This window comes from Oncorhynchus mykiss, chromosome 18 (assembly GCF_013265735.2).
Source record: "Oncorhynchus mykiss isolate Arlee chromosome 18, USDA_OmykA_1.1, whole genome shotgun sequence".
Lineage (NCBI taxonomy): Eukaryota > Metazoa > Chordata > Actinopteri > Salmoniformes > Salmonidae > Oncorhynchus > Oncorhynchus mykiss.
In genome coordinates, this window is record NC_048582.1 from 58,478,767 (window position 1) to 58,504,968 (window position 26,202).

The following is a 26,202-nucleotide window of genomic DNA, read 5'->3' on the forward strand; positions in this document are numbered from 1 at the left end:
ACCACGATTATTACAGCCTCCTGTAGGGGGGGACTGAGAGAGAACACCATGATTATTACAGCCTCCTGTAGAGGGAGACAGATAGAGAGAACACCATGATTATTACAGCCTCCTGTAGATGGAGACAGATAGAGAGAACACCACGATTATTACAGCCTCCTGTAGGGGGGGACTGAGAGAGAACACCATGATTATTACAGCCTCCTGTAGAGGGAGACAGAGAGAGAGAACAGCAGGATTATTACAGCCTCCTGTAGAGGGAGACTGAGAGAACACCATGATTATTACAGCCTCCTGTAGAGGGAGACAGATAGAGAGAACACCATGATTATTACAGCCTCCTGTAGAGGGAGACTGAGAGAACACCATGAATATTACAGCCTCCTGTAGAGGGAGACAGATAGAGAGAACACCATGATTATTACAGCCTCCTGTAGAGGGAGACAGAGAACACCACGATTATTACAGCCTCCTGTAGGGGGGGACTGAGAGAGAACACCATGATTATTACAGCCTCCTGTAGAGGGAGACAGATAGAGAGAACACCATGATTATTACAGCCTCCTGTAGAGGGAGACTGAGAGAACACCATGATTATTACAGCCTCCTGTAGAGGGAGACAGATAGAGAGAACACCATGATTATTACAGCCTCCTGTAGAGGGAGACTGAGAGAACACCATGATTATTACAGCCTCCTGTAGAGGGAGACAGATAGAGAGAACACCATGATTATTACAGCCTCCTGTAGAGGGAGACAGAGAACACCATGATTATTACAGCCTCCTGTAGAGGGAGACAGAGAGACAGAACACCATGATTATTACAGCCTCCTGTAGAGGGAGACAGAGAGAACACCATGATTATTACAGCCTCCTGTAGAGGGAGACAGAGAGAGAACATCATGATTATTACAGCCTCCTGTAAAGGGAGACAGAGAGAACATCACGATTATTACAGCCTCCTGTAGAGGGAGACTGAGAGAGAACACCATGATTATTACAGCCTCCTGTAGGGGGAGACAGAGAGAACATCACGATTATTACAGCCTCCTGTAGGGGGAGACAGAGAGAACATCACAATTATTACAGCCTCCTGTAGGGGGAGACAGAGAGAGAACATCACGATTATTACAGCCTCCTGTAGGGGGAGACTGAGAGAGAACATCACGATTATTACAGCCTCCTGTAGGGGGAGACTGAGAGAGAGAACATCACGATTATTACAGCCTCCTGTAGGGGGAGACTGAGAGAGAACACCATGATTATTACAGCCTCCTGTAGGGGGAGACAGAGAGAACACCATGATTATTACAGCCTCCTGTAGAGGGAGACTGAGAGAGAACACCATGATTATTACAGCCTCCTGTAGGGTGAGACTGAGAGAGAACACCCTGATTATTACAGCCTCCTGTAGGGGGAGACAGAGAGAGAACAACATGATTATTACAGCCTCCTGTAGGGGGAGACTGAGAGAGAACACCATGATTATTACAGCCTCCTGTAGGGGGAGACAGAGAGAGAACAACATGATTATTACAGCCTCCTGTAGGGGGAGACAGAGAGAGAACAACATGATTATTACAGCCTCCTGTAGGGGGAGACAGAGAGAGAACACCCTGATTATTACCACCTCCTGTAGGGGGAGACAGAGAGAACACCCTGATTATTACAGCCTCCTGTAGGGGGAGACTGAGAGAGAACACCATGATTATTACCGCCTCCTGTAGGGGGAGACAGAGAGAACACCATGATTATTACAGCCTCCTGTAGGGGGAGACTGAGAGAGAACAACATGATTATTACAGCCTCCTGTAGGGGGAGACAGAGAGAGAACAACATGATTATTACAGCCTCCTGTAGGGGGAGACAGAGAGAGAACACCCTGATTATTACAGCCTCCTGTAGAGGGAGACTGAGAGAGAGAGGGTCTGACCATTAAATAACTGTAAGAGAGAAGGGGCGAGGGCAAAAAGGAGAGAGCAACTAAGAGAGATATTGGAGGGTAAGAGGGAGAGAGAGAGATAGAGAGAAAGAGAGGGTGAGAGAGATATAAAAGAGAAAGGGAGATGAGGGGGTTGAGCGAGAGAGCAAAAGTAAAAGCAGAAAGAGAGAGAGGCAGAGGGAGAGAGCAGAAGCAGAAAGCCATCCTCCATTACCTCCTTCTAAAGTTAAAAGAGGAGGAAGTGATTATAGGATGGCTGTTAGGATTAGTGGATCATGTCTGGGATTTCTTGCATAGTCAACAATAAGTCCTCTCGCCTGCTTACACCACCGTTTCTTACACTGCTGTTCCTCTGCTAGACAACACACACACACTCAGTGGCAGGCGTGACGGCACGCAGAATCAGACACACACACACACATCATCACAGTGAGATGGATGACAATTGGTGACCATGAGCGGTTTGTGTGTGTGTTTTTGTGTGTGTGGTGTGTTTTTGTCAGTGTGTGTGTGTGTGTGTGTATCCGCACATGTAGAGAAAGAGGAAGAGTGTGTGTGTGTGTGTGTCTGATTCTAATTGCCGTCACGCCTGTCGCTGAGTGTGTGTGTGTTGTCCCGCGGAGGAACAGCAGTGTAAGAAACGGAGGTGTCAGAGGAAGGCCCTAAAAATGTCAAAGACTCCAGCCACTCAAGTCATAGACTGTTCTCTCTGCTACCGCGCTGCAAGCAGTACCGATGCATACTTTTTTCAGCACTGGACACACACACACACAGAGTGAGAGAGAGCAGACTCGGTAGCCACAGGTACTGTGACAGGAGTAGTGTATGTGTGTGTGTGTGTGTGTGTGTGTGTGTGTGTGTGTGTGTGTGTGTGTGTGTGTGTGTGTGTGTGTGTGTGTGTGTGTGTGTGTGTGTGTGTGTGTGTGTGTGTGTGTGTGTCCAGTGCTGAAAAAAGTACCAAATTGTCATACATGAGTAAAAGTAAAGACACCTTGAAAGTCACCCAGTAAAATACTACTTGAGTAAAAGTATTTGTTTTTAAATATACTTAAGAATCAAAGGTAAAAGTAAAATTTCAAATTCCTTATATCAAGCAAACCAGACAGCACCATTTTATAAATTTGTATTTACGGAAAGCCAGGGGCACACTCCAAAACTCAGACATAATTTACAAATAAAGCATGTTGTGTTTAGTCAGTCTGCCAGATCAGAGATAGTAGAGATGACCAGGGATGTTCTGTTGATAAGTGTGTGAATTGGACCATTTTCCTGTCCTGCTAAGCATTCAAAATGCAATGAGTACTTTTGGGTGTCAGGGAAAATGTATGGAGTAAAAAGTATATACTTTGTAAGTTTGGAGTTGTCACGTTCTGACCTCTATTTCCGTTGTTTTTGTAGTTATTTAGTATGGTCAGGGCGTGAGTTGGGTGGGTAGTCTATGTTTGTTTTTCTATGTTTTGGGGCAGTTCTATGTTTTCGGCCTAGTATGGTTCTCAATCAGAGGCAGGTGTCATTAGTTGTCTCTGATTGAGAATCATACTTAGGTAGCCTGGGTTTCACTGTGTGTTTGTGGGTGATTGTTCCTGTCTTTGTGTAGTGTTCACCAGATAGGCTGTATTAGGTTTCACGTTCCGTTTGTTGTTTTCGTATTCATTTAGTTATTTCATGTATCGTCATTCATTCATTAAAGAACATGAGTAACCACCACGCTGCATTTCGGTCCTCTCTTCCAACAAACGAAGAACGCCGTTACAGAATCACCCACCGCAACAGGACCAAGCGGCGTGGTAACGGGCAACAGCGGCACAAGGAGGAATGGACTTGGGATGATGTGTTGGACGGCAAGGGTTGCTACACATGGGAGGAGATCCTGGCGGGAAAGGATCGCCTTCCATGGGAACAGGTGGAGGCAGCGAGGAGAGCAGAGGCAGTCGGAGAGAGGAGCCGGCGATATGAGGGAACACGGTTGGCAAGGAAGCCCGGGAGTCAGCCCCAAAAATTTCTTGGGGGGGGGCTAACAGGGAGTATGGCTACGCCAGGTAGGAGACCTGAGCCAACTTCCTGTGGTTACCGGGGGGCTAGAGAGACCGGGCAGGCACCGTGTTATGCTGTGGAGCGCACGGTGTCCCCAGTGCGGGTGCACAGCCCGGTGCGGTACATTCCAGCTCCGCGTATCGGCCGGGCTAGAGTGGGCATCGAGCCAAGTGCCATGAAGCCGGCTCTACGCATCTGGTCTCCAGTGCGTCTCCTTGGGCCGGCTTACATGGCACCAGCCTTGCGCACGGTGTCCCCGGTTCGCCTGCATAGCCCAGTGCGGGCTATTCCACCTCGCCGCACTGGCAGGGCGACCGGGACCATTCAACCGGGTAAGGTTGGGCAGGCTCGGTGCTCAAGAGCTCCAGTGCGCCTGCACGGCCCGGTCTATCCATCACCACCTCCACGCACCAGCCCTCCGGTGGCAGCTCCCCGTACCAGGCTGTCTCTCCGGCCCATCCTTGCAGGGGCTCTCTCCTCTCCAGCGCTGCCGGAGCCTCCCGCCTATCCGGCGCCTCTGCCGGAGCCTCCCGCCTGTCCGGTGCCTCTGCCGGAGCCTCCCGCCTGTCCGGCGCCTCTGCCGGAGCCTCCCGCCTGTCCGGCGCCTCTGCCGGAGCCTCCCGCCTGTCCGGCGCCTCTGCCGGAGCCTCCCGCCTGTCCGGCGCCTCTGCCGGAGCCTCCCGCCTGTCCGGCGCCTCTGCCGGAGCCTCCCGCCTGTCCGGCGCCGCTGCCGGAGTCTCCCGCCTCTCCGGCGCTACCAGGGCCTTCCGTTTCTCCAGCGTTGCCGGAGCTTCCCGTCTGCCCAGCGCCAGCTGAGCTTCCCGTCTGCCCAGCGCCAGCTGAGCTTCCCGTCTGCCCAGCGCCAGCTGAGCTTCCCGTCTGCCCAGCGCCAGCTGAGCTTCCCGTCTGCCCAGCGCCGCCAGTGCCGCCCGTCTGCCCAGCGCCGCCAGTGCCGCCCGTCTGCCAGGAGCCGCCAGTGCCGCCCGTCTGCCAGGGGCCGCCAGTGCCGCCCGTCTGCCAGGGGCCGCCAGTGCCGCCCGTCAGCCAGGGGCCGCCAGTGCCGCCCGTCAGCCAGGGGCCGCCAGTGCCGCCAGTCAGCCAGGGGCCGCCAGTGCCGCCAGTCAGCCAGGGGCCGCCAGTGCCGCCAGTCAGCCAGGGGCCGCCAGTGCCGCCAGTCAGCCAGGGGCCGCCAGTGCCGCCAGTCAGCCAGGGGCCGCCAGTGCCGCCAGTCAGCCAGGGGCCGCCAGTCAGCCAGGGGCCGCCAGTAAGCCAGGGGCCGCCAGTGCCGCCAGTAAGCCAGGGGCCGCCAGTGCCGTCAGTCAGCCAGGGGCCGCCCGAGCAGCTGCCCCTCTGTCCAGAGCAGCTGTCGCCCCTCTGTCCCAAGCTGCTGCCGCCCCTCTGTCCCGAGCAGCTGCCCCTCTGTCCCGAGCAGCTGTCCCTCTGTCCAGAGCAGCCATCGCCCCTCTGTCCCGAGCTGCTATCGCCCCTCTGTCCCGAGCTGCTATCGCCCCTCTGTCCCGAGCTGCTATCGCCCCTTTGTCCCGAGCAGTTGTCCCTCTGTCCCGAGCAGCTGCTTCACCTCTGTCCCGAGCTGCCCCTCTGTCCCGAGCAGCCCCTCTGTCCAGTGGGGTCATTGAGAGGGGTGGTCATGGTGAGAAGGCCACGGAGGCGGACAATAAGGCGGACTAAGACAATGGTGAAGTGGGGTCCGCGTCCCGCGCCAGAGCCGCCACCGCGGACAGACGCCCACCCAGACCCTCCCCTATAGGTCAAGGTTTTGCGGCCGGAGTCCGCACCTTTGGGGGGGGGTACTGTCACGTTCTGACCTCTATTTCCGTTGTTTTTGTAGTTATTTAGTATGGTCAGGGCGTGAGTTGGGTGGGTAGTCTATGTTTGTTTTTCTATGTTTTGGGGCAGTTCTATGTTTTCGGCCTAGTATGGTTCTCAATCAGAGGCAGGTGTCATTAGTTGTCTCTGATTGAGAATCATACTTAGGTAGCCTGGGTTTCACTGTGTGTTTGTGGGTGATTGTTCCTGTCTTTGTGTAGTGTTCACCAGATAGGCTGTATTAGGTTTCACGTTCCGTTTGTTGTTTTCGTATTCATTTAGTTATTTCATGTATCGTCATTCATTCATTAAAGAACATGAGTAACCACCACGCTGCATTTCGGTCCTCTCTTCCAACAAACGAAGAACGCCGTTACAGGAGTAGGACTTTCACCACAATACTGATCACATTTGTAGACAGGACAGTTTGTTGGCTTAAACATGTATTGCTTGGCAGTTAGCACAAAAAACTGTTTTTTGTAGTATATTCAATCTGATTAAGTAATGTCTTAATAGTGTCAATCAAATTCATTGATCAAATCAAAGTTTATTTGTCACGTGCACAAAATACAACAGTTGTAAACAGTACATGTCACACTCTGACTTTAGAGATCCTTATTATTCTCTATGTTTGGTTAGGTCAGTGTGTGACTCGGGTGGGAAATTCTATGTTTTCTGTTTCTTTGTTTTTGACAGAGTATGGTTCCCAATCAAAGGCAGCTGTCTATCGTTGTCTCTGATTGGGGATCATACTTAGGCAGACCTTTTTCCCACCATTAGGTTGTGGGATCTTGTTTTCTGTTTAGTTACTGTTGCCTGACAGAACGGTGATGTTTCAATTTTGTTTGAGTGTTTTTAAAAATTGAAATCATGAACACTTTCCACGCTGCGCCTTGGTCTACTCTTTCTACCACCAATGAGAGCTGTTACAGTGAAATGCTTCCTGGTAAACTCTTCCTAAACAAGGGGGGACAGGTGTAGGAGCTCCGATGTATACAGTGCCTTGCGAAAGTATTCGGCCCCCTTGAACTTTGCGACCTTTTGCCACATTTCAGGCTTCAAACATAAAGATATGAAACTGTATTTTTTTGTGAAGAATCAACAACAAGTGGGACACAATCATGAAGTGGAACGACATTTATTGGATATTTCAAACTTTTTTAACAAATCAAAAACTGAAAAATTGGGTGTGCAAAATTATTCAGCTCCTTTACTTTCAGTGCAGCAAACTCTCTCCAGAAGTTCAGTGAGGATCTCTGAATGATCCAATGTTGACCTAAATGACTAATGATGATAAATACAATCCACCTGTGTGTAATCAAGTCTCCGTATAAATGCACCTGCACTGTGATAGTCTCAGAGGTCCGTTAAAAGCGCAGAGAGCATCATGAAGAACAAGGAACACACCAGGCAGGTCCGAGATACTGTTGTGAAGAAGTTTAAAGCCGGATTTGGATACAAAAAGATTTCCCAAGCTTTAAACATCCCAAGGAGCACTGTGCAAGCGATAATATTGAAATGGAAGGAGTATCAGACCACTGCAAATCTACCAAGACCTGGCCGTCCCTCTAAACTTTCAGCTCATACAAGGAGAAGACTGATCAGAGATGCAGCCAAGAGGCCCATGATCACTCTGGATGAACTGCAGAGATCTACAGCTGAGGTGGGAGACTCTGTCCATAGGACAACAATCAGTCGTATATTGCACAAATCTGGCCTTTATGGAAGAGTGGCAAGAAGAAAGCCATTTCTTAAAGATATCCATAAAAAGTGTCGTTTAAAGTTTGCCACAAGCCACCTGGGAGACACACCAAACATGTGGAAGAAGGTGCTCTGGTCAGATGAAACCAAAATTGAACTTTTGGCAACAATGCAAAACGTTATGTTTGGCGTAAAAGCAACACAGCTGAACACACCATCCCCACTGTCAAGCATGGTGGTGGCAGCATCATGGTTTGGGCCTGCTTTTCTTCAGCAGGGACAGGGAAGATGGTTAAAATTGATGGGAAGATGGATGGAGCCAAATACAGGACCATTCTGGAAGAAAACCTGATGGAGTCTGCAAAAGACCTGAGACTGGGACGGAGATTTGTCTTCCAACAAGACAATGATCCAAAACATAAAGCAAAATCTACAATGGAATGGTTCAAAAATAAACATATCCAGGTGTTAGAATGGCCAAGTCAAAGTCCAGACCTGAATCCAATCGAGAATCTGTGGAAAGAACTGAAAACTGCTGTTCACAAATGCTCTCCATCCAACCTCACTGAGCTCGAGCTGTTTTGCAAGGAGGAATGGGAAAACATTTCAGTCTCTCGATGTGCAAAACTGATAGAGACATACCCCAAGCGACTTACAGCTGTAATCGCAGCAAAAGGTGGCGCTACAAATTATTAACTTAAGGGGGCTGAATAATTTTGCACGCCCAATTTTTCAGTTTTTGATTTGTTAAAAAAGTTTGAAATAGCCAATAAATGTCGTTCCACTTCATGATTGTGTCCCATTTGTTGTTGATTCTTCACAAAAAAATACAGTTTTATATCTTTATGTTTGAAGCCTGAAATGTGGCAAAAGGTCGCAAAGTTCAAGGGGGCCGAATACTTTCGCAAGGCACTGTATACTCCCACAACAACCAGTACATCTGTCAGATCGATTACCGCGTGTCCTGCCGGGACCTGATCCGGACCAGGAGGCACAACTTCTGGGTGAGAGAGGATACGACAACACCCAGTGGTGGAACAAGTACTCAACTGTCATACTTCAGTAAAAGTAAAGATATCTTAATAGAAAATGACTGAAGTAAAAGTGAAAGTCACCCAGTAAAATACTACTTGAGTAAAAGTCAAAGTATTTGGTTTGAAATATACTTAAGTATCAAAAGTAAATGGAATTTCTAAAATGTACTTAAGTATCAAAAGTAAACTTGTATTTTTGTATTGACAGATAGCCAGGGGCACACTCCAACACTCAGACATAATTTACAAACAAAGCATTTGTGTTTAGTGAGTCAGATCAGAGACAGTAGCGATGACCAGGGATTTTCACTCGATAAGTGTGTAAATTGGACCTTTTTCCTGACAAAATGTATCGAGTACATTTGGGTATCGGGGGAATGTTTGGAGATTCAACAGCAGGTTACACCAGGTGGGAACCTGTGGATCTGGGTGACATTGGTTCAGGATTTTGTTGAGCTTGTGTTTTCAAAAACAGGTGGGTTTTTTCTTCTCGTAACAGCGAACTTTGCTGGTTTCTGGTGTGAGTGAGTGTGTGGTGTGTGTGTGTGTGTGTGTGTGTGTGTGTGTGTGTGTGTGTGTGTGTGTGTGTGTGTGTGTGTGTGTGTGTGTGTGTGTGTGTGCTCCAGACTGCGTGGCGCCAGGTGGACAAGTTTCCCTTCTCTCTTTCCTCAGTCCCAGCTGACTCTTGGTTCTAACTGCGGTGGCGTGTGTCTCAGCACTGCTGTTCGTGTGTCACACTCTCTCTGCAGTGGATCTTCAAGCACAAGAACATCCCCAACGTAGATCCTGACAACATAGGCACTGCTGTATTGTCTGGACTCTACACCCACATAGATCCACAGCACATAGACAATGCAACCAATGCTCCAGTTAGCTTGACCATAGATGAGTACATAGAGATGGACGTCATTGGCCAAGCCGGTCACTATCAGAGCCTGGTATCAACCACCAATTAGATCACTATCTGGCAGAGTCAAAAGTTGTCCACCAATTAGATCACTGTATAGAGAAGAGTCAAAAGTTGTCCACCAATACAAATATTAATGAAAGTTAAACTAATCTAAACCAAACTAATAAATCTTCTTGAAATCTACTGCGTGCTATTCTATTGTCTTCTATTCTACACCCATCATCTGTCTGTAATGCAGTAACTTCGATGAACTGACAGGGTGCGCTGTTTGTTTTGGAGTGATGGAGTGACATGAGTGAGAGAGGAAGGGGAAAAGGAAGTGAGAGATGGGAGGAACTAGTTAGAGGCAGAAGGAGAGAGAGAGGGGGGGTAGAAAGAGAGACAGGGAAGTACTCATAGTATAAATGCTGAAGAAGGTTGAACAGAGATATAAAGAGGAAGCTGAACAGTCACGGGAAAACAAGAAGAAAGAGAACACTAACTGGTGACAGGGAGAGAGAGAGAGGCAGGGAGCGAGAGAGCAAAAGAGGGAGAAAGAGAGTTGGGTGGTGTAGATCAGCATGGAAAATGTACAGTGAGTTCACTGTAGGTACCCTATTGTGTGTGTGTGTGTGTGTGTGTGTGAGAATGGGGTCAATTCGAATTGAAGGCAATCAATTAAGAAAGTAAACTAATGTGAATTCCAAATTGACAGCATCTATTTTCAATGACTTTTCAATCAACTGAAGAATAAAAGCTATATTGGTGTGGGTGAGCCTAAAGTTTAGAGATTTCAAATGGTATTTGAACCTAGGTCTGAAAAATGGTGTTTATTTTGGAACAATACTTTTACAATTCTAGTGTATTCAAATAAAGGGAGAGAAAGATTCAGTGGGATAACCAGTGTTTACACTGTAACAGTATATCATCAACCTACTGTAGCTAGTTTCTAGTCTGCTTTCACCAACCTGTCGTTGTCTTGCCAAACAAGGCTATGATATAATGATGTTGAAAGCAAAAGCAGACAGGTACTCAAGCTAACATATTACTGATTTAGACCTGTGTTGAGGTGGGTTGGCAGGGCCAGTTGGCACTGTACGTTGACTACAAAAAGATTTACAAAAGAGAGTTATTGTATGGATAATCTGGGTCTGTGTGTATCAAGCCTCTCAGAGTAGAAGTGCTGATCTACCCATCTAATCTTATTCCATGTGTATCTAAAAGCTAAACTGATCCTAAATCAGCCCTCCTACTTTGAGACGCTTGGTACATCCAACCCCTGGAGCCGGGTCTATTGTGGAGGGGATGAAACCGAGGCTGAGAGCTATTTCTTACCAGGATGAAGAGTCCTTCGTTGGCTATCTTTTGATTGCCTGGGATGGTGGAGAACACAGACAGCACCAGACAGCTGAACACCAGCAGGAAACTGTAACACACACACAGAGAGACAGAGACACATGTCAATATACAGTCTACACATGGCCAAAAGCTTGCACAGACACAAAACAAGATATTTTTCATTGTAGTTCATTCTACTTCATTGTCTTCTAGTTTATTAACGCGAGTGTGTTGAACAATGTGACCATAGTCCATTGTGCCCAGAGTAGAGATGTATTTCATAATTACAGCTGTGGTGTTGTACTCAGAACAGCATGTCCGGCATGCCAGTTTGGAAAACTGAGTGGACACAGATTAAAATGCTTCGGAACACAGCGGGTTCTTTGAGAGTTGGAGCGTTGCCGGGTGCTGTTGCTCTGACTCCATTCCGGGTGTCCCCAGTGGAAGGTTCTCTGACCCTCTCTTTCCCTTTCACTCTAATGCTCACACACCGCCACACACACACACACACACATCACCTCCACACTCGGGTCCATGTGAATATTCTGGGAGTACAGTAGGATTAGCCAGGTGGTAGCTGCTGTTGCTTCTGGGGTAGAGGCCAGGTCTCACAGTATGAGAACACTTCTCACAACCCCAAACAGTCTCAAGCGCTCCAGCTCATAATCACACACACACACATGCACACGCACACACGCACACGCACACACACACACTCTCCACTGACATCGCTGTGAGGGCTAATGAAGGCCATGACCTCTAAAACCCCATGTTACAACAACCACAAAGATAAACTGTTGTATGAATGGAGCAATCACACTGTGTGGATATGGATGGGTCATCACTGAAGGAATGACAATCACACTGTGTGGATATGGATGGGTCATCACTGAAGGAATGACAATCACACTGTGTGGATATGGATGGGTCATCACTGAAGGAATGACAATCACACTGTGTGGATATGGATGGGTCATCACTGAAGGAATGACAATCACACTGTGTGGATATGGATGGGTCAACACTGAAGGAATGACAATCACACTGTGTGGATATGGATGGGTCATCACTGAAGGAATGACAATCACACTGAGTGGATATGGATGGGTCATCACTGAAGGAATGACAATCACACTGTGTGGATATGGATGGGTCATCACTGAAGGAATGACAATCACACTGAGTGGATATGGATGGGTCATCACTGAAGGAATGACAATCACACTGAGTGGATATGGATGGGTCATCACTGAAGGAATGACAATCACACTGTGTGGATATGGATGGGTCATCACTGAAGGAATGACAATCACACTGAGTGGATATGGATGGGTCATCACTGAAGGAATGACAATCACACTGAGTGGATATGGATGGGTCATCACTGAAGGAATGACAATCACACTGAGTGGATATGGATGGGTCATCACTGAAGGAATGACAATCACACTGAGTGGATATGGATGGGTCATCACTGAAGGAATGACAATCACACTGAGTGGATATGGATGGGTCATCACTGAAGGAATGACAATCACACTGAGTGGATATGGATGGGTCATCACTGAAGGAATGACAATCACACTGAGTGGATATGGATGGGTCATCCCTGAAGGAATGACAATCACACTGTGTGGATATGGATGGGTCATCACTGAAGGAATGACAATCACACTGAGTGGATATGGATGGGTCATCACTGAAGGAATGACAATCACACTGAGTGGATATGGATGGGTCATCACTGAAGGAATGACAATCACGCTGAGTGGATATGGATGGAACATCACTGAAGGAATGACAATCACACTGAGTGGATATGGATGGGACATCACTGAAGGAATGACAATCACACTGGTTAGTGTTTAACGGAATTTTAGCAAGAAAATCCCTAACTGATAATGTATGGTCTGTCGGACAACAAGCAAAGCCCTAACTGATAATGTATGGTCTGTCTGACAACAAGCAATCCCCTAACTGATAATGTATGGTCTGTCTGACAACAAGCAAAGCCCTAACTGATAATGTATGGTCTGTCTGACAACAAGCAATCCCCTAACTGATAATGTATGGTCTGTCTGACAACAAGCAAAGCCCTAACTGATAATGTATGGTCTGTCGGACAACAAGCAAAGCCCTAACTGATAATGTATGGTCTGTCTGACAACAAGCAAAGCCCTAACTGATAATGAATGGTCTGTCTGACAACAAGCTTGATGGAAACACTATAATGAATGGTTTGTCTGACAACAAGGGTGATGGAAACACTGTAATGAATGGTTTGTCTGACAACAAGGGCAATGGAAACACTGTAATGAATGGTTTGTCTGACAACAAGGGCAATGGAAACACTGTAATGAATGGTTTGTCTGACAACAAGGGCAATGGAAACACTGTAATGAATGGCAAAGACTGATGCTGTATCAGTAATGACTGTTATAATGACTTTATAATGTTGTTGAGCTCTGGTGAGTAAGAGTTCTACTGTATTTATAACACATGCCAGATAAACTTGAAACTTGACGAAACAACAAAAACAAAATGTTTAAAAAAAAGAATGAAAGAAAGAATGAAAGAAAGGATGAAAGGATGAAAGGATGAAAGAATGAAAGAAAGGATGAAAGGATGAAAGGATGAAAGGATGAAAGAAAGAAAGAACAATAGGGAGAACAGGGACAATACTGTAATGTTGTGGAGCCTTGTTGAATTAGGAATTAGACAGGATCTATATGATGTGAGTCTACTACAGTCCATCCATCCAGTCATTCCACTCACTTTACGGTAAACAGAGGAGGAAGGACACAAGGAGAGATAGAGATAGGGGAGAACCATTTCCTGCCAGGCTCACACAGTGACAAACATGCACAAGCACACACAGACACAGACATAGATGATCATTGTAAATGAGGGGAGGAAGAGGAAGACTGGCTGGTGTGGGTGACCAGGGAAGGTAGATATGTGATGATAACATCCCAGAGGATCTGACAACAACCCCAATGTCAGAGTCAGAAACACTGAGGTAGCTACAACAGGACTGACCCCTCTATTAGGACAACAGGACTGACCCCTCCATTAGGACAACAGGACTGACCAACAGGACTGATCCCTCCATTAGGACAACAGGACTGACCCCTCCATTAGTTCAACAGGACTGACATGACATGTCCTAATGGACTGATCCCTCCATTAGGACAACAGGACTGACCAACAGGACTGATCCCTCCATTAGGACAACAGGACTGACCAACAGGACTGATCCCTCCATTAGGACAACAGGACTGACCAACAGGACTGATCCCTCCATTAGGACAACAGGACTGACCAACAGGACTGATCCCTCCATTAGGACAACAGGACTGACCCCTCCATTAGTCCAACAGGACTGACATGACATGTCCTAATGGACTGATCCCTCCATTAGGACAACAGGACTGACCAACAGGACTGATCCCTCCATTAGGACAACAGGACTGACCAACAGGACTGATCCCTCCATTAGGACAACAGGACTGACCAACAGGACTGATCCCTCCATTAGGACAACATAACTGACATGACAATGTGATGTAGAAAACTGCTGACGCACTACCCACTAACCTAGTTTAATTCTACTATTACAACTTTCAAGAGTAAGTTGAAAGCCCGACTGCGTTCCTGTTCATCTCCCACTACTTCTCCACGACCCCCCCCCCCCCCCCCTCAGTTTAGCCTTTTCCATCACAATGAAGACGATTACATGGACAGGGTGGCAGGGTGGATCTGATCCTAGATCAGCACCCCCCCCCCCCCCAAACCCAGTTTGGGTACCACTGCCTTAGGACAACAGGGAGAAGAAACACAGAGATTGAAGACAGAGAGATCTGAGAGATCCTCTGGTCAGGTCAGACAGTCAGTAGGGAGCAATCCATCAATCAGGAGGAGATAGCACTCAGAGTAGGAGTGCTGATCTAGGATCAGATCCACCCTGTCCATGTAATCGTCTTCATTGTGATGGAAAAGGCTAAACTGATCCGAGACCAGCACTGGCCCTGGAGGGCCGCAGTGTCTGATGGTTTTCATTCTTGCCTTTTCATCAATGGTTGGTAACTCTCTGAGCATGAATGTGAACGGACCTGGATTCAAACTATTATAAATCTTTCAAGCACTTTTAGCGTTTGCTTTGGCTTGCCTGGATGTGCCTGATTAGTGGGGTACACCGTTTTGGGGCCATTCTATTGTTCCATTATAGGGATAGTTTGGGATTTTTGCAATGAGTCCCTTTATCCAGGTTTGGGCTCCCGAGTGGCGTGGCGGTCTAAGGCACTGTATCTCAGTGCTAGAGGCGTCACTACAGACACCCTGGTTCGAATCCAGGCTGTATCATAGTCCCATAGGGCGGCACACAATTGGCCCAGCGTCGTCCAGGTTTGGCCGGTGTAGGCCATCAATGTAAATAAGAATTTGTTCTTAACTGACTTGCCTAGTTAAATAAAGGTTAAATAAAACATTTATTTATATATCATTTAAATATTGACTTCCCCAGAGTCATATGAACTCGTGGATACCATTTTTATGTATCTGCGGCCAGTATGAGGAAAGTTGGAGTTAGTTTCGCAGGCCAATGCTAACTACTTTAGCACAGAGATTGGAAGTCTTTTGGGTACAGTACCCGATGACTTCCAGTCTTTGTGTGAAGCTAGATAGCACCAAAATCCCAAACTATCCTTTTAAGCCAGGCAAACTCAATCATGCCCAGATAAAGTATTTGAACCCAGGTCTGACAGTGATGTTAACAGATCAATGAAAGGCATTGAGGTAAGAAAACAAGCAGGACTGCAGCCATCAAGGATTGTCCACCTCACCTCCACCCCTGGGTTATATTATTTCAATAGAGGGTTGTCCACCTCACCTCCACCCCTGGGTTATAATATTTCAATAGAGGGTTGTCCACCTCACCTCCACCCCTGGGTTATATTATTTAATAGAGGATTGTCCACCTCACCTCCACCCCTGGGTTATATTGTTTAATAGAGGATTGTCCACCTCACCTCCACCCCTGGGTTATATTATTTAATAGAGGATTGTCCACCTCACCTCCAACCCTGGGTTATATTATTTCAATAGAGGATTGTCTACCTCACCTCCACCCCTGGGTTATATTATTTAATAGAGGATTGTCCACCTCACCTCCACCCCTGGGTTATATTGTTTAATAGAGGATTGTCTACCTCACCTCCACCCCTGGGTTATATTATTTCAATAGAGGATTGTCTACCTCACCTCCACCCCTGGGTTATATTGTTTTAATAGAGGCCTGTCTACCTCACCTCCACCCCTGGGTTATATTGTTTAATAGAGGATTGTCTACCTCACCTCCTGGGTTATATTATTTCAATAGAGGATTGTCTACCTCACCTCCTGGGTTATAATATTTCAATAGAGGATTGTCTACCTCACCTCCTGGGTTATATTGTTTAATAGAGGATTGTCTACCTCACCTCCTGGGTTATATTATTTCAATAGAGGATTGTCTACCTCACCTCCTGGGTTATAATATTTCAATAGAGGATTGTCTACCTCACCTCCTGGGTTATATTATTTCAATAGAGGATTGTCTACCTCACCTCCTGGGTTATATTATTTCAATAGAGGATTGTCTACCTCACCTCCTGGGTTATAATATTTCAATAGAGGCCTGTCTACCTCACCTCCTGGGTTATATTGTTTAATAGAGGATTGTCTACCTCACCTCCTGGGTTATATTATTTCAATAGAGGATTGTCTACCTCACCTCCTGGGTTATAATATTTCAATAGAGGATTGTCTACCTCACCTCCTGGGTTATATTATTTCAATAGAGGATTGTCTACCTCACCTCCACCCCTGGGTTATATTGTTTAATAGAGGTTTGTTCACCTCCACCCCTGGGTTATATTGTTTAATAGAGGTTTGTTCACCTCCACCCCTGGGTTATATTGTTTAATAGAGGTTTGTTCACCTCCACCCCTGGGTTATATTGTTTAATAGAGGTTTGTTCACCTCCACCCCTGGGTTATATTGTTTAATAGAGGTTTGTTCATCTCCACCCCTGGGTTATATTGTTTAATAGAGGTTTGTTCACCTCCACCCCTGGGTTATATTGTTTAATATAGGTTTGTTCATCTCCACCCCTGGGTTATATTGTTTAATAGAGGTTTGTTCACCTCCACCCCTGGGTTATATTGTTTAATAGAGGTTTGTTCACCTCCACCCCTGGGTTATATTGTTTAATAGAGGTTTGTTCACCTCCACCCCTGGGTTATATTGTTTAATAGAGGTTTGTTCACCTCCACCCCTGGGTTATATTGTTTAATAGAGGTTTGTTCACCTCCACCCCTGGGTTATATTGTTTAATAGAGGTTTGTTCATCTCCACCCCTGGGTTATATTGTTTAATAGAGGTTTGTTCACCTCCGCCCCTGGGTTATATTGTTTAATAGAGGTTTGTTCACCTCCATCCCTGGGTTATATTGTTTAATAGAGGTTTGTTCATCTCCACCCCTGGGTTATATTGTTTAATAGAGGTTTGTTCATCTCCACCCCTGGGTTATATTGTTTAATAGAGGTTTGTTCACCTCCACCCCTGGGTTATATTGTTTAATAGAGGTTTGTTCATCTCCACCCCTGGGTTATATTGTTTAATAGAGGTTTGTTCACCTCCGCCCCTGGGTTATATTGTTTAATAGAGGTTTGTTCACCTCCACCCCTGGGTTATATTGTTTAATAGAGGTTTGTTCACCTCCACCCCTGGGTTATATTGTTTAATAGAGGTTTGTTCATCTCCACCCCTGGGTTATATTGTTTAATAGAGGTTTGTTCACCTCCACCCCTGGGTTATATTGCTTCAACAGAGCATGTAAGCAGGGATAGAGAAGAAGACAAATGTCTTCAGATCTAGAGGAATCAAGTCAGTACCCAGACCTGGAACAACTTGAAATAACGATGTTATCTCAGAGCAACAAACTGACTAACAGGAAAACCACAGCACACCAACACATGGTAAAAGAGTGACCAGAAACCACACTAACACATAGTGAAGGAGTTGGCAGAAACCACACCACACCAACACATGGTGAAGGAGTGACCAGAAACCACACTAACACATAGTGAAGGAGTTGGCAGAAACCACACCACACCAACACATGGTGAAGGAGTGACCAGAAACCACACTAACACATAGTGAAGGAGTTGGCAGAAACCACACCACACCAACACATGGTGAAGGAGTGACCAGAAACCACACTAACACATAGTGAAGGAGTTGGCAGAAACCACACCACACCAACACATGGTGAAGGAGTGACCAGAAACCACACTAACACATAGTGAAGGAGTTAGCAGAAACCACACCACACCAACACATGGTGAAGGAGTGACCAGAAACCACACTAACACATAGTGAAGGAGTTAGCAGAAACCACACCACACCAACACATGGTGAAGGAGTGACCAGAAACCACACTAACACATAGTGAAGGAGTGACCAGAAAGCACACCAACACATAATGAAGGAGTGACCAGAAACCACAGCAACACATAGTGAAGGAGTGACCAGAAAGTACAGCAACACATAGTGAAGGAGTGACCAGAAAGTACAGCAACACATAGTGAAGGAGTGACCAGAAAGTACAGCAACACATAGTGAAGGAGTGACCAGAAACCACAGCAACACATAATGAAGGAGTGACCAGAAAGCACACCAACACATAGTGAAGGAGTGACCAGAAACCACAGCACACCAACAAATGGTGAAGGAGTGACCAGAAACCACAGCAACACATAGTGAAGGAGTGACCAGAAAGTACAGCAACACATAGTGAAGGAGTGACCAGAAACCACAGCAACACATAATGAAGGAGTGACCAGAAAGTACAGCAACACATAATGAAGGAGTGACCAGAAAGCACACCAACAAATAGTGAAGGAGTGACCAGAAACCACAGCACACCAACAAATGGTGAAGGAGTGACCAGAAACCACAGCAACACATAATGAAGGAGTGACCAGAAAGCACACCAACACACAGTGAAGGAGTGACCTTGTGTCATTAGACTCCAAGTGACTTTCCATACTGTGTTATTTTAACCGCATTAGTGTTTTATGTGTTTTTGTTTTGGCGACATTAGAGTTGTTTTACAGACAGAGTTTGACAGTGTAACCAGAGGCGTGGGCTGAGCTTAATATCTGAGCATGAATGAATAAAACATACAAGTGCCCTCAAATTACTATTGCTGAGGGTGTGTGTGTCACGTGTGTGTGTGTGTGTATGTGTGTGTGTTGCGCGTGTGTGTGTTACACGTGTGTGTGTGTGCTACGCGCGCGTGTGTGTGCTACGCGCGCGTGTGCTACGCGCGCGCGTGTGTGTGTGTACGTGTTTAACTATTTTTGTGGGCACCACAAGAATAGTTACCTGAACAAAAATTTGAGCAACTGGGGATATTTTGTTGGTCCCCACGAGGTCCAATAGGGGGTTTAGGGTTAGTGTTAGGGGTAGAAGTACGTTAAGGGTTAGGGTTAGGAGCTAGGGTTAGTTTAGGGTTAGAAGCTACGGTTAGAAGCTAGGGTTAGGGTTAGGGTTAGGAGGTAGGGTTAGTTTAGGGTTAGAAGCTACGGTTAGAAGCTAGGGTTAGGGTTAGGGTTAGAAGCTAGGGTTAGGGTTAGGAGCTAGGGTTAGGAACTAGGGTTAGGTTTAGGGTTAGAAGCTAGGGTTAGTTTAGGGTTAGGAGCTAGGGTTAGTTTAGGGTTAGAAGCGAGGGTTAGTTTAGGGTTAGAAGCTAGAGTTAGTTTAGGGTTAGGAACTAGGTTTAGGTTTAGGATTAGGGTTAGGAGCTAGGGTTAGAAGCTAGGGTTAGGAGCTAGGGTTAGGTTTAGGGTTAGAAGCTAGGGTTAGGTTTAGGTTTAGGGTTAAGGTTAGGTTTTTGGGTTAAGGTTGGGGTTGGGGTTAGGGACTTTGAATTGGACTTGTGGCCCCACTAGGTTAGCTGTACAAGACTGTGTGCGCACGCGCGTGCGTGTGTGCGTGTGTGCGTGTGTGTGTGTGTGCGCGCGCTTGCGTGCGTGTGGTGCGCCTGATAAAACCCTGAAGAGAATAGATGAATAGGATGCTAGACGTAATTCAGAAGATGTTAAAGTCTTGTGGATATGATCCTGTGGGTGCAACGTCTCAGAACATGTTATTCTAGAATCCAGAGCATCAAACCACAAGACACATTCCTGCCCCATGTCGCTATGGCAGCCACCACTGTGCCGCTTCGGCGTAGCACACATCCAATAAACAACATCACTACTTCATCCAATTACTCTCTTGCCACTTCTTCCTTCAATTGCAACGAAGCAACTCACAAAGCAAACATTTGGGCTTAAAAAAACATGAGCCTACATTTGCTTCATCTTCATAACCTCCTAAAATGGTAGAAAACAGACAAACTTGGAGGGACTACCAGAACTTGTGCAAAATGTTTTGCTACGTTGTGTCCTTATGAACACGTGATCACATGAACGTGATATATTGTAGAGTGAGCTCCAAAAGTATTGGGACAACGACACATTTTGTGTTGTTTTGGCTCTGTACTCCAGCATTTTGGATGATATAGTGACTATGAGGTTAAATTGCAGACGATCAGCTTTAATTTGAGGGTATTTTCATCCATATCGGGTGAAACTTTTAGAAATTACAGCACTTTTTGTACATAGTCCCCCCATTTTAGGGGACCAAATCTATTGGGACAAATTCACTTATGTGTATTAAAGTAGTCAAAGTTTAGTATTTGGTCCGATATTCATAACACGCAATGGTGACATCAGGCTTGTGACTCTTCAATCTTGTTGGATGCATTTACTGTTTGTTTTGGTTATGTTTCAGTTTGTTTTGTGCCCAATAGAAATGAATGGTAAACAATGTATTGCTTCATTTTGGAGTCACTTTTATTGTAAATAAGAATATAATATGTTTCTAAACATAAGAATAGAATAAGTTAAAAAACACAAAAATCATACCCCCCCCAAAACATTTTTTTTAACTCCCCTGTTATTGTAATGGAGAGAGGTTAGCATGTCTTGGGGGTATTGTATTTGTGTCTAACTTTCTCACTCATCATTATTCACGATTCATTCAGGACTATCTGTAATCATGGCAGCATCCACATAAATGTAGAAGTGTTAAGAAACATATTATATTCTTATTTACAATAAAAGTGACTCCAAAATGAAGCAATACATTGTTTACCATTCATTTCTATTGGGCACAAAACAAACTGAAACATAACCAAAACAAACAGTAAATGCATCCAACAAGTTTGAAGAGTCACAAGCCTGATGTCACCATTGCGTGTTATGAATATCGGACCAAATACTAAACTTTGACTACTTTAATACACATAAGTGAATTTGTACCAATACATTTTGGTCCCGTAAAATGGGTGGGCTATGTACAAAAAGTGCTACAATTTCTAAATGGTTCACCCGATGCAGATCATTGTATCATTTAAAATCCAAAGTTCTGGAGTACAGAGCCAAAACAACAAAACATGTGTCACTGTCCCAATACTGTTGGAGCTCAATGTAGATGATAAATAATTCAATGAAACTGATCTGAGACCTGGAGACCAGGTCTGAAAGGCACACCCTTTTATACATCAGCAACTAAATGGAAACATTGGGGCAGAAATCCACCGAAATCTGCTTAGTTGTTAGTTTCGCCAAAATCCTAGAGATCAGAATAAAGATGAAGAGGGAAAAAACATCCCATATACTAGCCAAGGAACCGGTTAGAGAGTAAAAACATCCCGTACACTAGTCAATTAACCTGTTAGAGAGTAAAAACATCCTGTATACTAGTCAATTAACCGGTTAGAGAGTAAAAACATCCCGTACACTAGTCAATTAACCGGTTAGAGGGTAAAAACATCCTGTATACTAGTCAATTAACCTGTTAGAGAGTAAAAACATCCTGTATACTAGTCAATTAACCGGTTAGAGAGTAAAAACATCCTGTATACTAGTCAATTAACCGGTTAGAGAGTAAAAACATCCTGTATACTAGTCAATTAACCGGTTAGAGAGTAAAAACATCCTGTATACTAGTCAATTAACCGGTTAGAGAGTAAAAACATCCTGTATACTAGTCAATTAACCGGTTAGAGAGTAAAAACATCCCGTACACTAGTCAATTAACATGTTAGAGAGTAAAAACATCCTGTATACTAGTCAATTAACCGGTTAGAGAGTAAAAACATCCTGTATACTAGTCAATTAACCGGTTAGAGAGTAAAAACATCCTGTATACTAGTCAATTAACCGGTTAGAGAGTAAAAACATCCTGTATACTAGTCAATTAACCGGTTAGAGAGTAAAAACATCCCGTACACTAGTCAATTAACCGGTTAGAGAGTAAAAACATCCTGTATACTAGTCAATTAACCGGTTAGAGAGTAAAAACATCCCGTACACTAGTCAATTAACCTGTTAGAGAGTAAAAACATCCTGTACACTAGTCAATTAACCTGTTAGAGAGTAAAAACATCCTGTATACTAGTCAATTAACCTGTTAGAGAGTAAAAACATCCCGTACACTAGTCAATTAACCGGTTAGAGAGTAAAAACATCCTGTATACTAGTCAATTAACCGGTTAGAGAGTAAAAACATCCCGTACACTAGTCAATTAACCGGTTAGAGGGTAAAAACATCCTGTATACTAGTCAATTAACCGGTTAGAGAGTAAAAACATCCCGTACACTAGTCAATTAACCGGTTAGAGAGTAAAAACATCCTGTATACTAGTCAATTAACCTGTTAGAGAGTAAAAACATCCCGTACACTAGTCAATTAACCGGTTAGAGGGTAAAAACATCCTGTATACTAGTCAATTAACCGGTTAGAGAGTAAAAACATCCCGTACACTAGTCAATTAACCGGTTAGAGAGTAAAAACATCCTGTACACTAGTCAATTAACCGGTTAGAGGGTAAAAACATCCCGTACACTAGTCAATTAACCGGTTAGAGAGTAAAAACATCCTGTATACTAGTCAATTAACCGGTTAGAGAGTAAAACCATCCCGTACACTAGTCAATTAACTGGTTAGAGAGTAAAAACATCCTGTATACTAGTCAATTAACCGGTTAGAGAGTAAAAACATCCCGTACACTAGTCAATTAACCTGTTAGAGAGTAAAAACATCCTGTACACTAGTCAAATAACCTGTTAGAGAGTAAAAACGTCTCGTATACTAGCCAATGAACCGGTTAGAGGGTAAAAACGTCTCGTATATTAGCCAATGAGCCGGTTAGAGGGTAAAAACGTCTCGTATATTAGCCAATGAGCCGGTTAGAGGGTAAAAACGTCTCGTATATTAGCCAATGAGCCGGTTAGAGGGTAAAAACGTCTCGTATATTAGCCAATGAGCCGGTTAGAGGGTAAAAACATCCCGTACACTAGTCAATTAACCGGTTAGAGAGTAAAAACATCCTGTATACTAGTCAATTAACCGGTTAGAGGGTAAAAACATCCTGTACACTAGTCAATTAACCGGTTAGAGAGTAAAAACATCCCGTACACTAGTCAATTAACCGGTTAGAGAGTAAAAACATCCTGTATACTAGTCAATTAACCGGTTAGAGAGTAAAAACATCCTGTATACTAGTCAATTAACCTGTTAGAGAGTAAAAACATCCTGTACACTAGTCAATTAACCTGTTAGAAAGTAAAAACATCCTGTATACTAGTCAATTAACCGGTTAGAGAGTAAAAACATCCTGTACACTAGTCAATTAACCGGTTAGAGAGTAAAAACATCCTGTATACTAGTCAATTAACTTGTTAGAGAGTAAAAACATCCTGTATACTAGTCAATTAACTGGTTAGAGAGTAAAAACATCCTGTATACTAGTCAATTAACCTGTTAGAGAGTAAAAACATCCCGTACACTAGTCAATTAACCGGTTAGAGAGTAAAACCATCCCGTACACTAGTCAATTAACCGGTTAGAGAGTAAAAACATCCTGTATACTAGTCAGTTAACCTGTTAGAGAGTAAAAACATCCCGTACACTAGTCAATTAATCTGTTAGAGAGTAAAAACATCCTGTACACTAGTCAATTAACCTGTTAGAGAGTAAAAACATCCTGTATACTAGTCAATTAACCTGTTAGAGAGTAAAAACATCCCGTACACTAGTCAATTAACCGGTTAGAGAGTAAAAACGTCACATATATTAGCCAATGAGCCGGTTAGAGAGTAAAAACATCCTGTACACTAGTCAATTAACCTGTTAGAGAGTAAAAACATCCCGTACACTAGTCAATTAACCGGTTAGAGAGTAAAAACATCCTGTACACTAGTCAATTAACCTGTTAGAGAGTAAAAACATCCTGTATACTAGTCAATTAACCGGTTAGAGGGTAAAAACATCCTGTATACTAGTCAATTAACCGGTTAGAGAGTAAAAACATCCCGTACACTAGTCAATTAACCGGTTAGAGAGTAAAAACATCCTGTATACTAGTCAATTAACCGGTTAGAGGGTAAAAACATCCCGTACACTAGTCAATTAACCGGTTAGAGAGTAAAAACATCCTGTATACTAGCCAATGAACTGGTTAGAGGGTAAAAACGTCCCATATACTAACCAATTAACCGGTTAGAGGGTAAACACACCCCATATACTAACCAATGAGCCGGTTAGAGGGTAAAAACGTCACATATACTAACCAATGAGCCGGTTAGAGGGTAAAAACGTCACATATACTAACCAATGAACCGGTTAGAGGGTAAAAACATCCCGTATATTAGCCAATGAACCGGTTAGAGGGTAAAAACTTCCTGTATACTAGCCAATGAACCGGTTAGAGGATAAAAACATCCTGTATACTAGCCAATGAACCAGTTAGAGGATAAAAACATCCCGTATATTAGCCAATGAACCGGTTAGAGGGTAAAAACTTCCTGTATACTAGCCAATGAACCGGTTAGAGGATAAAAACATCCTGTATACTAGCCAATGAACCAGTTAGAGGATAAAAACATCCTGTATACTAGCCAATGAACCAGTTAGAGGATAAAAACATCCTGTATACTAGCCAATGCACCATTTAGAGGGTAAAAACGTCCTGTATACTAGCCAATGCATCGCCATTGCGCAAGATCGCATTTCAACATTTCAGCTGAGGGAACCGTTTTAGCCACACCACCCCACATTACCACTTCCCAGACTCCCGTTCAGGAAATATCAATTCAGAGGAGCATCAGTAGAAAATCCACCAAATCAGCCACAGTATGTTTGTCTCTGAGGAGGTGGAAAGGAGAGATCTGCTGTATAGCTCCTCCTGAGTGGTGTTCTGTTTCCACGTCAACAAACTGATATCAGACTAAACTATGTCAATAACACTGTATCTCAGATTAAAGACAAAGGGGGAAGGTTTGTGATCCTTTAAGGTTTCATTAACACTGAGCCCATTACCATTGTGAATGTGTATGGGCCAAACCATGATGATCCTAAATTTGACCAAGATGTCTTTTTGAAATTAACGTGCCCATCATCAGAGATAATAATGGCAGGGGATTTTAACTTAGTACTGGACTCTTCCAGTGATAGATCTTCCTCTAATAGTATCAGCCTCACACAGGCAGCTAAAATGTTAAAAGCAGAAATGAAACATTTTGGACTTGTAGGCTTATGGAGATTTCACAACCAAAAGGTTCAAGAATACTCATTTTACTCCCCTGTCCATAACAGTTACTCTAGAATAGACTTATTTCTTATTCCTGCAGAAAAGGGAAGTTTAACTACTGGGTGTAAGTATTTACCAAGATGTATATCAGATCATTCTGCCCTGCTGACTTCAGTACCCGTCAGTAAAACACAGCCACCCTCAAGAAGGTGCAGGTTTGGCACATATTTACTCAATAATCCCACAAATATAGACATATTTTTAGCACCAATAACAACTCTGCCTCCCCCCTAATTTTATGGTAAGCTCTCCTTGCATATCTGAGGTGGCAAATAATATAATTTTGCTCGTAAGATGTATAAGGCTCAGGTAGATTTGTTGGAGAATGAAATTTGAGATCAGGAAAATGAACATAGTGTAACATTTGACGACTCAAAAATGAGACTCAAAGTGATTGGAATACAACACCCTGACGACCCATAAAGTGGAAAATACTCTCAGGAGAACAAAACAAAAATACTACGAACATGGAGATAAAGCAGGAAAGTTGCTTCCTTGGCAGATAAGACGAGAGGATGCTAGTAGAGTTATTAACTCTATTAAGCTACTCAATAACACAGTTGTTCACAGTCTGAGGAAATTAATCTAGTCTTCAGGGAGTTTTATGAAACATTGTACAAGTCTGAAGGGGATGCCCCTGCCACAATGCATGAGTTTTTGAACAAACTCAATTTACAAACTTTAGCTGATGAG

The 26,202-nt window shown here is 44.4% G+C and overlaps 1 protein-coding gene across 1 annotated transcript in view; it reads right to left on the bottom strand.

The window, feature by feature from the left end:
- Positions 1–26,202, bottom strand: part of LOC110496602 (potassium voltage-gated channel subfamily KQT member 4-like) — a 129,505-nt gene that overhangs the window by 35,119 nt on the left and 68,184 nt on the right. Inside the window, exon 2 of the mRNA XM_021572588.2 lies at positions 10,764–10,854. Coding sequence (XP_021428263.1) covers positions 10,764–10,854 — 91 coding nt within the window. The remainder of the gene's footprint in view (positions 1–10,763; positions 10,855–26,202) is intronic.